This window comes from Diabrotica undecimpunctata, chromosome 9, assembly GCF_040954645.1.
Source record: "Diabrotica undecimpunctata isolate CICGRU chromosome 9, icDiaUnde3, whole genome shotgun sequence".
In the NCBI taxonomy this organism is placed as follows: Eukaryota; Metazoa; Arthropoda; class Insecta; order Coleoptera; family Chrysomelidae; genus Diabrotica; species Diabrotica undecimpunctata.
Genome location: NC_092811.1, coordinates 31,720,698 through 31,735,499, shown reverse-complemented (window position 1 = coordinate 31,735,499; position 14,802 = coordinate 31,720,698). Strand labels below are relative to the sequence as shown.

Genomic DNA, 14,802 nt, shown 5'->3' with positions numbered 1-14,802 from the left:
TGATTCGGTTTCTTTACGGATTCTTATTAAAAAATGTCCCCTATAAACAAAAATGAAGGGTGCGACGAAATTTTTGGGAAGAATAGATTTTTAAACCGCCAGGATATGGTGCGTTTATGTCGCAAGTATATATACTTACGCGAAAAATTACCAACAAATATTGACATTTTTAAAATTTTAGAATTTACTATATACTTAGTTGACTTTGAAATTTATTGTGTACTAATTGTTAAACAATTTTAATAAATGTCAATATTGTCGCGAATTGGACATAGACTATTTAGAACAGTGATTCTCAAAGTGGTCTATATCGACCCCAGGGACTGATGAAAACCTTCAAGTGGTCAAGCGGGTAAAAAAGAAATTTGGGGGTCTACAAAATTAAAATGGGGGTCAATGGCAAACAATTTTAATCATCAATCAATGTCATACAAGCAAATGCCTTTTTGCCTTTTATGTAAAGAAGTTTTTAGCAATGACGCTATGAAGCCATTTAAGCTGGAAGATCATCTGGGAATATGTCACCCTGATAAAACAGATAGATTTGAAATATTTTCAAAAACTTCAGGAGATCCACGCTGGAAAAGTAACAAAGTAAACGATGATGGTTTGCGAGCGTCTTACAATATCTTGTTGATCCAGATATCTCCGGAAAACCGCATAGGTACTATCGGAGAACAGTTAATTTTGCCAGAAATTGAAGTGATTTTAAAAACTGTTTGCAAAGACAATAATAGTTGCAAAAAATTTGATTACTTACACTCATCATTTCAGCGTTTCTTGCCAGAATTAAGATGATGAAGCAAAATATTGGACGGTACAAATTTTCTCAGTTCTTCAATTTGTTTCAGGTAATCTGCCAGGAAGGCGATGTTTCTGTCTATGACCAACATTTTAATGCTGTCTATTCAGATTTTGAAACTAGATTTGAGGATATTTTCACGCTGGTAATACCGCACTGATTATCAAATCAATTTGTTTGGTGACATTGAAGAAACAGATGTGACAATACAAGAAAAATTGATTGGAAAAAGCACTAACGAAGAACTTAGGTAGTTTAGAAACTGATATCAACAATATTGGCTTCAAAAACATATACCTGTTACTTATCCCGTATTATGGAATACCACGAGAAAGTTTTTAATTGTTTTTTCTTCTTCATACCTAGTACAAAGTGTTTTAAGCATAGTTATAGATCCCATAACAAAAAAAAGTAACAAACTGGCCATCACTAACCGATGATATTTAATATTAAACCTAACTAAATTAATGCCAAATGTTGTTGATAATCAACATTTAGCATTAAATCAATGATCAAGTTCATCCCTCCCATTAATGGATTTATTTTTTGCATAGTTTTTTAAATTTAATTAATAAATGTGTAAAAATGTGTCACTACTATTAGAAATTTAAATCTTTTTTAAAGTGAATAGCAGGGTCTTTCTAAAATTGAAATACATGACTAGGGGTCTAGGAGAGAAAAAAGTTTGGGAACCTCTGCTCTAGAACAATAAGTAGTACTTAAATTTTATGACATTCTTTAATTAGATTTAACAAGGTCAAAAATATATTAATTATATTTTTTAGATGATTAGCTACACTGTAATGCTAATAGCAAACGATAAAATTAATTATTTACAAGATAGATGTTCATTAAACAAACGACTTTAGAAAAGTCATTTATTAAAAAAACAATTCTTTGAATGTGAGTTTTTTTACCAGCTATCCAATGGTTGTACTTACAAGTCTGTAGCTTGAAAAATATAGAAGTTATTACAATTGTTTATAAGTAAAAAACATACCCCTTTTTCAAACGTTTATTTTGTAAATAATTTCGATGAAAACTCAATATGCATTTAACTTCTGAGATAGTTTAAGTCTTAAAGAATCCTATGAAATTTGCTAAATGTGCCTAGCGTCATTAATAGAGCAAGTTCAATAGTTTAAATATTTAGCCTCAGGGATAAATAAATTAAATAACTTTTAAACTATTTGACCGATCGGGGGGAAATTTCGCACAAATTTAAAAGACGGTAATTCCTCGATGTTCAAATGTATTAATAACATTTTATTTTGTTAATAAAAAAATTCATAAAATTTATAAATTAGTGCAAAAAATCTGCTTTTTTGCAAATATCTCCGTAAATTATTTATCATTTTTAATTTAAAAAACGGGAAAATACAGATTTTCTTAATATAAAAAAATGATATAAATATTGTTTATGTTTATGTAAAATATAAGGGGAAAAACTTGTAGACAAAAAATCAAATTGTGAACATAAAATATTGTTTAAAAAAAAAACGCAAGGTAAAAATACGATTACTTTTTCATCTATTCGTCATCTAGTAACCCCCCCTATGTCTTAAAAGCTTCAGATATCTGCGAAAATTTTGCGGTGAAATCGATGATTTTTGCATAACCAGACTGGGCTAAACCACAAAATTGTGTTATAACCACAGAATATAATACACAGTTAACTATATAAATATCATTATTCTGTTCAAACCTTTTCAATTTTGTTACATATTTTGTTACATATTTAAATTTTGATTGAGATTACAGAGAACACATTACTGTGACATCATGCTATAATCATTTTGAGGTTACTTTAACATAAAGAAACCAAATTATGACTTAGAAGTCATTTTTTAATGCCTATCACAACTACTGCGGAATGGGGGGGAGCTATTATAACTTATAAACAAGTTGTACCTAAATCTGCAAAATCCTGTAATTCTATTTTGGAGATTTGTTATCTTACTCAAAAGGCTTAACAACTTATTGGGATGAAATTCTAAATAAACTAAGGTTTAACATTAATTCCTAGACAGAGAATTAACACCAGGGTTAATAAATAGATGGTTGAAGCATAGCAATGGCCCTGTTAGCTTCCTTGTATACCCTAACACGGAGATACAAAAAACTATCCTATTTATACTCCTATTGCTTCTAGAGTAAAGTGTAACAACTCTAGTTATCAAGTAACATCCACATTTTATTCGACTTTTCCCAGCATGCATGACTGCTAGGTGAAATCATAGATTCCCTAGCATTTCATGTGTCAATAATGCAGCTGGAATAAGCACACAAAAATCGTGGTGAAGCTCCTCCACAAGAACTGAAGAAAGTTCAGCCAATAAGCATGAGCGGAGCAGCAAGGAAAAGTTTCAAGTACAGGTTCTGGTTCAAAAGAGACTTTATACATATATGTAGGGTATGCACATACAATCATGGCGTGGAAAGGTATGAGGCCAAACAACTGCCTTGACCTAAATTATACTTTAACTTAACAAAATGACTAATTAAAAGGAGCCAGTTGATAAAGAGCTTACTTGTCTCAAAACATCAATGAGAAAAATCAGTAAAATCCTATTACATACATATAATCATCAGAAGTAGGTAAATGCCATAAATTATCTACAGTATTGCACAAATTAGATAATCAAATTTTTCTGTATTTTTCAAATTATTAAAAACTAGTGACTGCAACTGATACCTATTTCTTTTTTTTTTTTATAATATTTATATACTATTCAATATTTTACCCCAATAAAAATAATAAATGAGAGAGCCAAGTGAGGCAATTTTATTTAAATTTTATGTGGAGGAATTTATTTTGTCAATTTTACTATATAATATTAAGTAGAACAATGTTTATTTTGTGTTAACCTTGAAATATCATGATCCAAATAAGGTATTATTACATCTTGTTGGATATATTATTTTTAATGGATATAAATGATGTTAAAGAATCAATCAATATTTACATAAACTAGGAGAAAGTACATCAGTTCCTGTAGAACTTTTAATTTTGTTTTATGATACTGTATATGACACCAAAGTATATAGAAAACTAACATGCAGCAATCAATATAAAATATAAATTATAATTTAAACAGCCTACAAAAATAATTTCTTTTAATAAAGGCCTCCTCGAAAATATAATTATAAAAAGGCACAAAATGACTAAGCTACTTTAAAAAATACAAAAAAGAATTCTGGAAAAATATGCAATAAAAAAGTGCAATAATATTTAAAAGATTTCTTCTGTGCAAGGCTACGCCTAACAGGTAAAAAACGAAAGAACAAAAAATTGTTTGTTATGAAAATATTCAGTTACACCACACCCAGGTTCGTTTCTGAAAAATATGTGAACATGTATAATAAAATGTGCAAGATATAAATGACCCAATGATAGAAATTTTTTTTTTTTCGACTAACACAATATGATATCTATCTGTATCAGCTTCATTCACACAATATTGAACATATTCCAATAGCCTTCCCTAATTTCTTCTACCCTTCTGTTTTTAGCTACATTCATCAGCCCATCAAATTTTGAGCATGTTTTCAATAAATAACTGAAGTAGACGATTTTAAAATGATGCCAATATTGCTGAGTAGTGTTCCTGGGATGACTTTATTGTAAGATATATCATTCGGTTACATGAAATCAACTTTAACTTAAGAATATCTGTCAGAAAAACCATACTAACTATGTTAGTGTTATCATTGCATGTGGTTTCCTTTTTAAGGACAAATCACATGCTATGGAAATCGAAACATCAAATAAATTTAATTTTAAAGAAAAATTGTGGCTTTTTCCCAACTAAAATAGTAAATTGATTTTTTTACAACATCCTGAATAAGCCCTTAAGAGTATCAGCCTGTAATTTTTTAAGTCTGCATCATCTCCCTTTTTCTACATAATTATTGTTATGAACAGAACATAATAATGAATACTTGATTTAGAATGCATAAACAACTAAGTAATATATAATGAACTAAAATCTCCATTGTCTGAAATCTAGGATTAGGGGGGACATTCCAGATTACCAAAATGTATGTTAAAAAATGTGAGTTCTTTAGAATAGAATGTATGTATATGGTTACTACTGGTTTTATTAAGAAATTATTTCATCATTTTCTCTTTTCTATTTTCACAGTATTTTTTTTCGTAAAATTGACGAAACTTCACAAAAAATGAGAAGAAAAATCATTTGCACAAAGTCTCTTTCAGCTAAAATGGCTAGAGGCAGAATTAAATAGATATTTTGTGAAGATTTTGAAATAATTAATAGTTTGTATTATAAATTATCCGACACCCTGTTAGGGTAAAAGGAAGGGGAGAAAGAAAGAAGTATTATAAATTATTAAGGGTGCTCTCATATTTACAATAAACCTGTGAATAGTCACCTCTATTAAAAAAACTATTTATTAATACTAATGATGTTGAAAGATACATACATATTATACAAAGTTAAAAAACATCTATTACAATTAACTTCCCTAAGAGCATAAGCAAAAGAAAGGAATTACCTAATTCATGTAAAACAAAAAGTAAATTTAGATGTCATATTATGGTGGAAATCATAAAGAGAATAACTACAACAGACTAGGAGATGTGTTCAAAGTGTGAAAAAAAAAATGAATATTGAAAAAGTACTATTTTCTTATCCTATATGTATAGTGTGAATATAATTAGGTACCTTCTAATATTATTTTTTAGCATCTCAATTTTTCATTTGTCTGCATGAATAATAATACAAATTGGAAAGATAAAACTTTGATTATTGTCTTAATTCTGCATTTTCCATATTATTTCCCACTATTATTCACATAGAAGATTGAGGAGTGTATGTAGGTTGTGATTTTAATTATTAAATTTTAAACACTGCAAGAACAATACAAGTTTGACACACATGTATAGAACAGTCTTGACTTAGTCTATGATTATAGCATTTTTGGACCAAAGCACATAAATCTTATGAAAGAATTAATTTTCCCAAAAAACATTAACAAAAAGTTTTCAAAGTTTAATTTAACTTATGTATAGACGCTGTATGTTTCTAAATATTTAGCTTTTATTGTTAACTAAAATTGTTTTATCATTGTCTATTACGTCAATCTCATTTTCAAAACAAAAACTACAACAGGGACATTATATATTTTATATCAGTAGTTATAATACATCCGCCATTTTAATTTATATTGTAACTGAACAGCACAATTATATAAAAAGCATTTTCTGCACTTTTCTTTTAGTAAACATTATCCGCGATAGAAAGTTCCCATGTGAGAGTTGTAGCTATGCAGCATGGTGAGTATACAGATATACCCATTGTGTATTATCACTCCTAACTGTTAAAGTCTTAATTAGAACTCACTGGCTGCAACACCGCACGTGAGATCGGATATGCAGTGAAAAATCAAGTCGCGTGAATACAAAACTTCAAATCCCATGTTTTGTTTTAATGATTAAATGCTTGAACTTTCAAATAATAAACTTTTGATATTGCTTTACGGAATAAAAATACAAGGAATGTTACGAATACATTCCTTTGTTTATATTACGACAGAAAGTATTCGGCATTTTGTATATATCTACCCAAAATCATTAAAATTATCAAGGACATCGACTCGTTGGTAAGCTATAAGTAGGTCCTGGAACTATACGGTACACACAGTAAAATTTGATAAAAATAAGGAGAAATTAATAATTTACTCACCCTAAGCCAACCTCCTTGCGAAGTTACCAGGGTATAAAGGAGGTATAAGTCGACCTCCTTGCCACCGAGAGTAGGGGCCCGCTTGAATGGCGTCCTGTAATGACGCAAAAACACAGTTATAAATTGTTTTTGGGGAAAAATTAGAACAGATGGAACTTACCCTCGAATCTCATGAAAATGTTGCAAGTCCCGAAGGAAGACTTCGCGTTCCTTCGCGTACGTGGCCTGATCCTTGCCTAGAAAGTTGGCCATTATTGCCCAAATTCCTTGTTTACTACTCCGCACGTGTCATATCGCTGAAACCGGCACCGGACGCGACCCCAAGACGTTAGAACAACGGTCCCGACGTCCGTTTACTCACCTCCCGCAATTGGGGATGCTGGAAGCTGGCAGTCGTTGGCCAGGCAGTAGACGACTCCCTGCGCTAGCTAGCACGACATTGCACTCTGACCGTAAAAATGCGCAGAAACATTACTTTCGCGGTCACTAGACGATTCACTTTAACTACCGTTTAAAAGCTGCTAAGTTTATACACAAAATTTACTGTCTCGCATATTTTCACAACAATTTTTTTAGCAATTTATTGCCAGCATACTCTTAACTATTAACCCATGATGCTTGACAAGAATTACAACATGGCTGCCGGTTCCCTGTTATTGTCGAGGCGCGAACTAAACTTTATGAATAACGTTAATACAACTCTTTGCACTTCTCCACTATACTGAATTGTTTAAGATTTTAATAACTTGCTTTCATAAATATATCGGTAAATTTTAAGTAGTTTATATTTTTTTAAATTCTTTTAAAAACCTTAGGATTTATTTTTGACAGCACAAAATATTAGTTCAAATGACAAACTAATTCTCTGCTATAGCGACATCTAGAAAGCTGCACAGAAAAATGAAAGCGGAGAAAAAATGAAGCTCCGTTTCACTTATTGCGGTTGCGCAATTACAGATTTCTGTAATGTTGAAGGGAGTAAAACCAGTACATTATTTACATATTTCTAACTTTATCTTTTTTATAATATTAAATTTAACTTAAAAAAATGTACACTTGTGTAATACAGTATGGTATCAAAATATGTCTTTAATTTGATTTCTAAACTGACATTCAGAACTCTACTTATTGTCAGATTTATAAAATAAATAAGGCTTTAATGCTATTAATAAATCACAGAATCAATTATAATGATGTACATACAATAATAGCATTTTATGTAGGAAATCAATACAGGATTGGCTTGAGTATTATACTGCCAATGTTAGAAAATTCGAATAAATTTTTAACAAAAATTAAATAAAATAAATATAATCATAGACGTGACTAAGAATAAAATGTTAAATTAAATGTTAAAATAAACAGACTATACTATAAACTTTTTACTGCAAATTGCAATACCACGCCATAACTTAAAAGAATTTACTATTTTTATTGGGAATAAGCCAAATTTTACTTTAAAATAATGTAAATATCTTAAAAGAAGGTTAAACATGTGGGATGTATTATGAGCTTAAAAAAATAGTAAGTAACGATGGCATGGAAAAGGTGAACATGGCATTAAGTTAAAAAGTAAATGTTCATTTCATTTGAATTTGTAATAAACATATACAAAATATTTAGCTAACTCTAAATTTGATACAGATATTCAGCAATGTTGATACATAAGGACAAAAGGACAAAAAAAAAACATTAGCAAAAAATAAATTTTGCTATCTGTGAAATGTGACATAATAGAATATGTATCTAGGAAAGCGACTATCTATGAAAATGAGAGAATAGATTACTTCATCATAATAAGTGGCTCGACGATCAGGTGTTCTTCCACATCATCAATCAATCTCTTGCGTGGTCGTCCACTGCTTCTCGTGGCCGTTGGTTTTGAAAATGTTAATCTCTTCGTGTATTCGTGATCTGACATCCTAGCAATGTGTCCAGCCCATTTAAGTCCCTGCAGTTTACCGAATTTCACAATATCTGGATCGGTGTATAACTGATATAGTTCAAAGTTGTATCTTCGACGCCATAGCCTATTTTCATTTACGGCCCCAAAAATATTTCTAAGAATTTTTCTCTCAAAAATACCAAGAAGTCTTTCATCATTTTGAGATAAGGTTCACGTTTCAGCCCCATATATCAAAACCGGTCTTATTAATTTCTTGTATATATTGAGCTTTACTGCACGTTTTATATTTTTATTTTTTAAATGTTTCTGTGGAGACCGTGAACAGTTCTGTTTGCTATTGCTATGCGTCTTTTTATTTTGTCGCTTTTCGTGTTTGTTGCCTTTACTAGCGACACAAGATATGTGAATTCTTTGACCTGCTTAAAGGTAGATATGGTTGTTAATTTGAATTCTCTGTTGGAGATTTCGGAGGTTTTTAGAAACCAACATATATTTGGTTTTTTCCTCGTTTACCACAAGTCCTAATTCACTTACTGCGTCAGCAAGCCTTGTAAAACACTGCACAGTGTCTCTCATACTTCTGCCCACTATAACTTCTTTATCGTCAGCGAATGCGAGAATTTGCGTCGATCTATTAAAAATAGTTCCATTCATTCTAATATTTAATTGTCTGATTGCCTTTTCCAAGGTACCTAATATTAAAGAGGAGATACGCCAGCGCGTCCCCCTGTCTTAGACCATTATTAATGTCAAAGAACGTAGAGTTTTCCCCTTCAATTCTAACACATGTGCTTACGTTTTGCATTGTTAGTTGGGTCAACTTAACTAACTTAGGTGGGATCCCAAAGTCTATCATTGCATTATATAATGCAGTTCTTTTCACACTATCATAGGCTGCTTTGAAGCCGACGAAGAGATAGGGTGTATCTATGTTATATTCTAGTGACTTCTAGAATCTGCCTATGTGGTTGAATTTGATGTGTAGTTGACTTTCCATCAGTAAATCCGTATTGATATTGACTAACAATATCCTTTGTAAAATGATTAAGTCTCTCAAATAATACATTGCCGAAGATTTCATATGCAGATGCTAACAGAGTAATGCCTCTATAGTTCTTACACTCCAGTTGATCATTCCAGTTGATCATATAAGTACTATTAGTTTATGGATTGCTGCAAAAAGTTGATCACCACCTTTTTTATACATTTCCGAACATATTTTATCGATTTCTTGGGCTTTATTTTCTTTGAGTTTTAGGATGGCATTTGACACTTCTTCTTTTGTTGGGTCTTCACTGTCTAGTTGACGTTGCAGATTTTGTTGATTTTCTATGTTGTAACCTCCTCCAATATCGTTTATATTTAGTTGTGCCTATCTGGTAGGAACTGAGTTATCATGTAGAATTTCACCGTTAGTGTCTTTACAAATTTTTAATCGTGGTTTAAATTCTCGACGGCTATTATTTAAGGATTTGTAGTATTTCCTCGTTTCATTGTTATCGAATAAACTTTGTATCTCATTGAGAGTGTTCTGTTCGTATTCTCTCTTCTAACGTCGATGGATAAGTTTTTTATCTCTTCTAGGACGTCTATAATCTTCTTTTTTCTCCCTATACAACCTGCGTCGATGGTTTTTTCATATGCTGCGTTCTTTATATTTGTGGCCATTCCACACTCATGATCAAACCGTAGATAATATAAATTATATAAATTACAGTAATTATGCCAATATTACATGTCTGTGGTTTTATAAATGAATAAAATGTTTAAGCAGACAAGGTAAGACCCACGAATTGGTAACATAGTCTATTAAACTGTAATGAATTAATAAATAAACAAATAAATAAACATTACTTACATGCCGGTACTCTATTAATTGATGGTTGAAAGAACATGGTTCAAACTATCTTGTATTGTTGATTGGAGAATTCAGGTCAACTATTGTAATTGTTTAACAGTAAACGGGGAAGTTCTTGAGGAGACAGATTTTATCCAATGAAGTAGAGATCATCAATGCGAGATTATTAACATCATCAAAAAGCGCAAACTAAAATATTTTGGTCATGTTATGAGGAATGAACAGAGATACGGCTTGTTGCAACTCATTCTTCAGGGCAAGGTATTTGGAAAGAGAGGACCAGGGAGAACAAGAATATCTTGGCTTCAAAACCTGAGAAAGTGGTTTAATACATCGACAACCGGACTATTCAGAATAGCAGCAAGCAAAGTTAGGATAGCCATGTTGATCGCCAACATCCGGAACAAATAGGCATCGTAAGAAGAAGAAGAAACATCACTAAAAACCATCCTTGGTTTTTGATCTAATCCAGTCTATTCTTTTTCGATCTCTCTTTGTTATACCTAGCATTCATCGCTTCATTGACCTTTGAGTGACCGTATTTCGAAATTATCTCTTCCTTTATTGTCCAAGTTTCGCAGCGGCATGTCATGATTGGTGTTATGCATTGATCGAATGCTTTTTTTCTTCAGGTAGAGTGGCATCTTCGATTTGAATATAACTGCATTTCTACCAAAAGATGTTCAATGCAGTTTCATTCTTCTGTTTGATTTCTGAAAGTAAGGAGCTAGATTTATGTATTATTTGTACCAGGTATACATACTCCTGCAGTCTACTGTCTCCAGTGCAGTGTTGTTTATTATTACATCGTAGACATCCACTAGCTCTTTGTACATGTACACTAGGTTTTTGATTTTGTCAACTTCATTTTTAGACCAATTTCATTGCTAACTACATTTAGGTCACTTCGTAGCAATAAGAATGATATCGTCTGCAAATTTTAGATGTCTGAGGTATTCTTCATCAATATATAGGCCTTTGTTCTGCCAGCTCATTTTGCTGAAAATATTTTCTACAGTTACAGTGAAGAGCTTTGATGATATTGCGTCTCCTTGTCGGACGCCTCTGGTAGTGGGAAATTCTGCAGTTTTCACTTTTAAAGCCAGCTTACTCTCTTGGCTGTGCAGCATCTAATGCATTTGTTGTTGTTGTTGATTATTTGTATTTTGCATCACCCTGTGGAATTTATTAGCAACAAACGCTACATCTTATTAATATTCGAGATAGCTTCATATTTTTTAACATTATCGTAAAAAAATCATATCGATATCTTTATTATCGAAAAAGAACAGTACGTTCTAAACATAATGTGATTTTATTGAATTGTGATACTCATTAATGGAAGCAGTTAGTTGGCTATAAAAATCAAACAATTTCACAGGACAGTTTTAGACTGACAATATTGTTTTCAATTAAATAAATTATTTTGATGCTTTGCATATGTTAGTTGACATGGGCCGTATTTCAAGAAATGATATCTTGTATTACAATATCACGAGTCAATCAAGGTTTTTTAGAAACGGACAACCATACGAGACGGGGGGACAAAGGAGTAAGATGCGAAAATATGGAGTTGATTCCAGTTTACTCCACTTAGCCTCTTCTACTCAAATCCGACTCTCACCTTCACGTTGGTGTCCCCTGTTAAACCGAGCAACCCAACTGGAGATTCGGTATCCAATCCGGATGGAAAGTTGGGTCGGCAACTGACAAGAGCGGGTGAACTGGTCCTCCAGGTTGGGGGTTGTGCAGTGGGTTAACACCCACCTCCTGTAAAAATTCTTCTGTTACGGAAACTTCAAAACAATCAGCCGGACGGATTTTTTGTCGACGACTTGGCAAACGAAATAAGGTTAATACTAAGGTTAATGATATTGAAAAAAACGACAAAACACCAGGTCCCGACAACATACAGGGCGAGATCATAAAACTCCTATGCGAAACGGATGACCACTTCCTCGATTTTCTGACAGGCCTTTTTAACACCTTTTACGACAAAGGGGAGATTCCGGAGGAATGGCTTCGATCGACCTTTGTAGCCATACCTAAAACACCAAGTGCAAAACACTGTGATCAACACCGCTTAATAACCTTGATAAATCACATTACCAAAGTTTTCACCAAAATCATACACAATAGAATATATAACAAATGCGAAGCAAATATATCGGAGTCACAGTTCGGATTCCGAAGCGCATTGGACACAAGAGAGGCGATCTTCAGTCTGCAAGTTTTAATTCAAAGATGCAGAGACATGCACAAGGACGTCCACTTGTGCTTCATCGACTTCTCCAAGGCGTTTGACAAGGTCAAACATGATAAACTCATGGAAATGCTCAGGAAGATGCATATTGATGGCAAGGATCTGCGCATAATAACCAGTCTCTATTGGAACCAAAGTGCTGAGATAAAGATGGGCAACTTACACAGTGGGAAGATAGATATTAAAAAGGGTGTACGACAGGGATGCGTCCTCTCGCCGCTCCTGTTCAATATATACTCTGAACAAATCTTCAGAGAAGCACTGGGAGAAGTTTCGGAAGGTATCAAAGTAAACGGAGAGGTAATCAATAATATGCTGACGACACAGTTATTATCGCAAATGACTGCAACGAGCTTCAAAGACTCATGCAAAGCATACACACAGCAAGTCAAGAATATGGTTTAGAACTCAATACAACCAAAACTAAATGCATGCTCATCAGCAGAACACAACAACCTCTGATGCAATTGACATTAAACAACCGAAAAATAGAGCAAGTGGAGACATACACATACCTTGGAACCACAGTCAACACAAAATGGGACCAGTCAACAGAAATAAGATCACGAATTGAAAAAGCGCGAAACGCGTTCAACAATATGAAAAAGTGGTTCACAAGCAAAATCTCAATGGAACTAAAATTAAGACTGGTCAAGTGTTATGTCTTCTCGGTTTGTTCTATGGAGCAGAGGCATGGACCATAACGGAAGCCACCCTGAAGAAACTAGAATCCTTTGAGCTGTGGATATATCGCCGTATTCTTCGGATATCCTGGACAGACCACATCACTAACGTGGAAGTAATGCAGAGAATAGGTAAAAGCAAAGAAATAATCTTCACCGTAAAGAAACGGAAGCTTGAGTACTTCGGACATGTCATGAGGCATACTAAGTACCGGCTGCTACAGTTAATAGTCCAAGGAAGAATCGACAGTAGGAGGGGACCGGAAAGAAGACGACACTCATGGATGCATAACCTGCGACAATGGTTCGGACTAACATCGACCGAACTGTTCAGAGGTGCCGTAAACAAAGTCAAAATAGCCTTGTTAATAGCCAACGTCCGAAACGGATACGGCAAAGGAAGAAGAAGAATGATATTGGTTTATTTACTTGAAATGTGCGTACGCTGTATAGTGCAAGTAAATTAAGAAGTCTTTCCAATACACTTAATGAATATTAATATGAGATTCTTAATCTCATGGAAGCAAGGAGATCCTATAAAACTAAAGACAAAAACATGTATAATATTATACACACAGAAATAAGGGGAAAGATTAGCGATGCAAAGGAAAGATATAGTGACAGATGCGAAGAGATTGAACAGTTGGTAGAGAAACATGATAACTTAAACCTTCATAAAAAATTAGGGATATAGCAGGCACCAATATTAAGAAAAAATCAAACATACTGCTGGATAAAAACGGCAAAATAATTATAGACGTAGGTGAAAGGCTTAAAAGATGGCAGGAATATATTCAAGAGCTATTTAAAGACGAACGGACTGAGATAGTACTAGAACAGGAAAAGTTCGACAACGGCCCAGACATAACAGAAGATGAGGTATTAGAGGCAATAAAGCGAACAAAGAACAACAAGGCAACAGGTCCTGACGAAATATCTGTAGACATAATACTGTTCATAGAAGAACAGCAAATTGGAATAATGGTCGACTTATTCAATATAATATACAATACAGGAATCATTCCCAATGATTGGCTGATGTCAACATTCATAACACTACCAAAAAAACCAAATGCAAAAGAATGTCAAGACCACCAGATAATAAGTTTAATGAGTCGTACACTCAAAATATTTTTAAAAATTATACACCGGAGAATACACAACAAACTTGAGCAGGACATAAGTGACACATAATTTGGATTTAGAAATGCACTGGGAACGAGGGAAGCCCTGTTCACTGTGAATGTACTTGTGCAAAGGTGCATGGATGTTAATAAGCCAGTATATATGTGTTTCTTGGATTACAACAAAGCCTTCGATAAGGTCAGACATAACCGTCTTATCGAATTACTTGAAAAGAAAAACTTAGATATGAGAGACATCAGGATCATTAGCGCTATCTATTATAATCAGATCGCTGTGGTAAAAGAGAACAACGTCTTTTCAAATGAAATACAGATTGAGAGGGGCGTCAGGCAGGGCTGTGTCCTGTCTTCTACTTTGTTCAATTTGTATTCAGAGGAAATAATCCAGGAAGCACTAGAAGAACTAACTATGGGAATAAAAGTAAATGGCCGACCAA

The 14,802-nt window shown here is 33.1% G+C and overlaps 1 protein-coding gene across 8 annotated transcripts in view; it reads right to left on the bottom strand.

Annotated features, from left to right (window-relative positions):
- The window catches only part of Bap170 (Brahma associated protein 170kD), a 197,610-nt gene extending 190,239 nt beyond the window's left edge, over window positions 1-7,371 (bottom strand). For all 8 annotated transcript variants that reach the window (XM_072543110.1, XM_072543109.1, XM_072543112.1 and 5 more), the window contains exons 1-2: window positions 6,671-7,371; window positions 6,511-6,604 (exon numbers count right to left, since the gene is read on the bottom strand). In XM_072543110.1, coding sequence (XP_072399211.1) covers window positions 6,511-6,604; window positions 6,671-6,762 — 186 coding nt within the window. In that variant the 5' untranslated portion in view covers window positions 6,763-7,371. The remainder of the gene's footprint in view (window positions 1-6,510; window positions 6,605-6,670) is intronic.
- Between the last annotated feature and the right edge of the window lie 7,431 nt (window positions 7,372-14,802).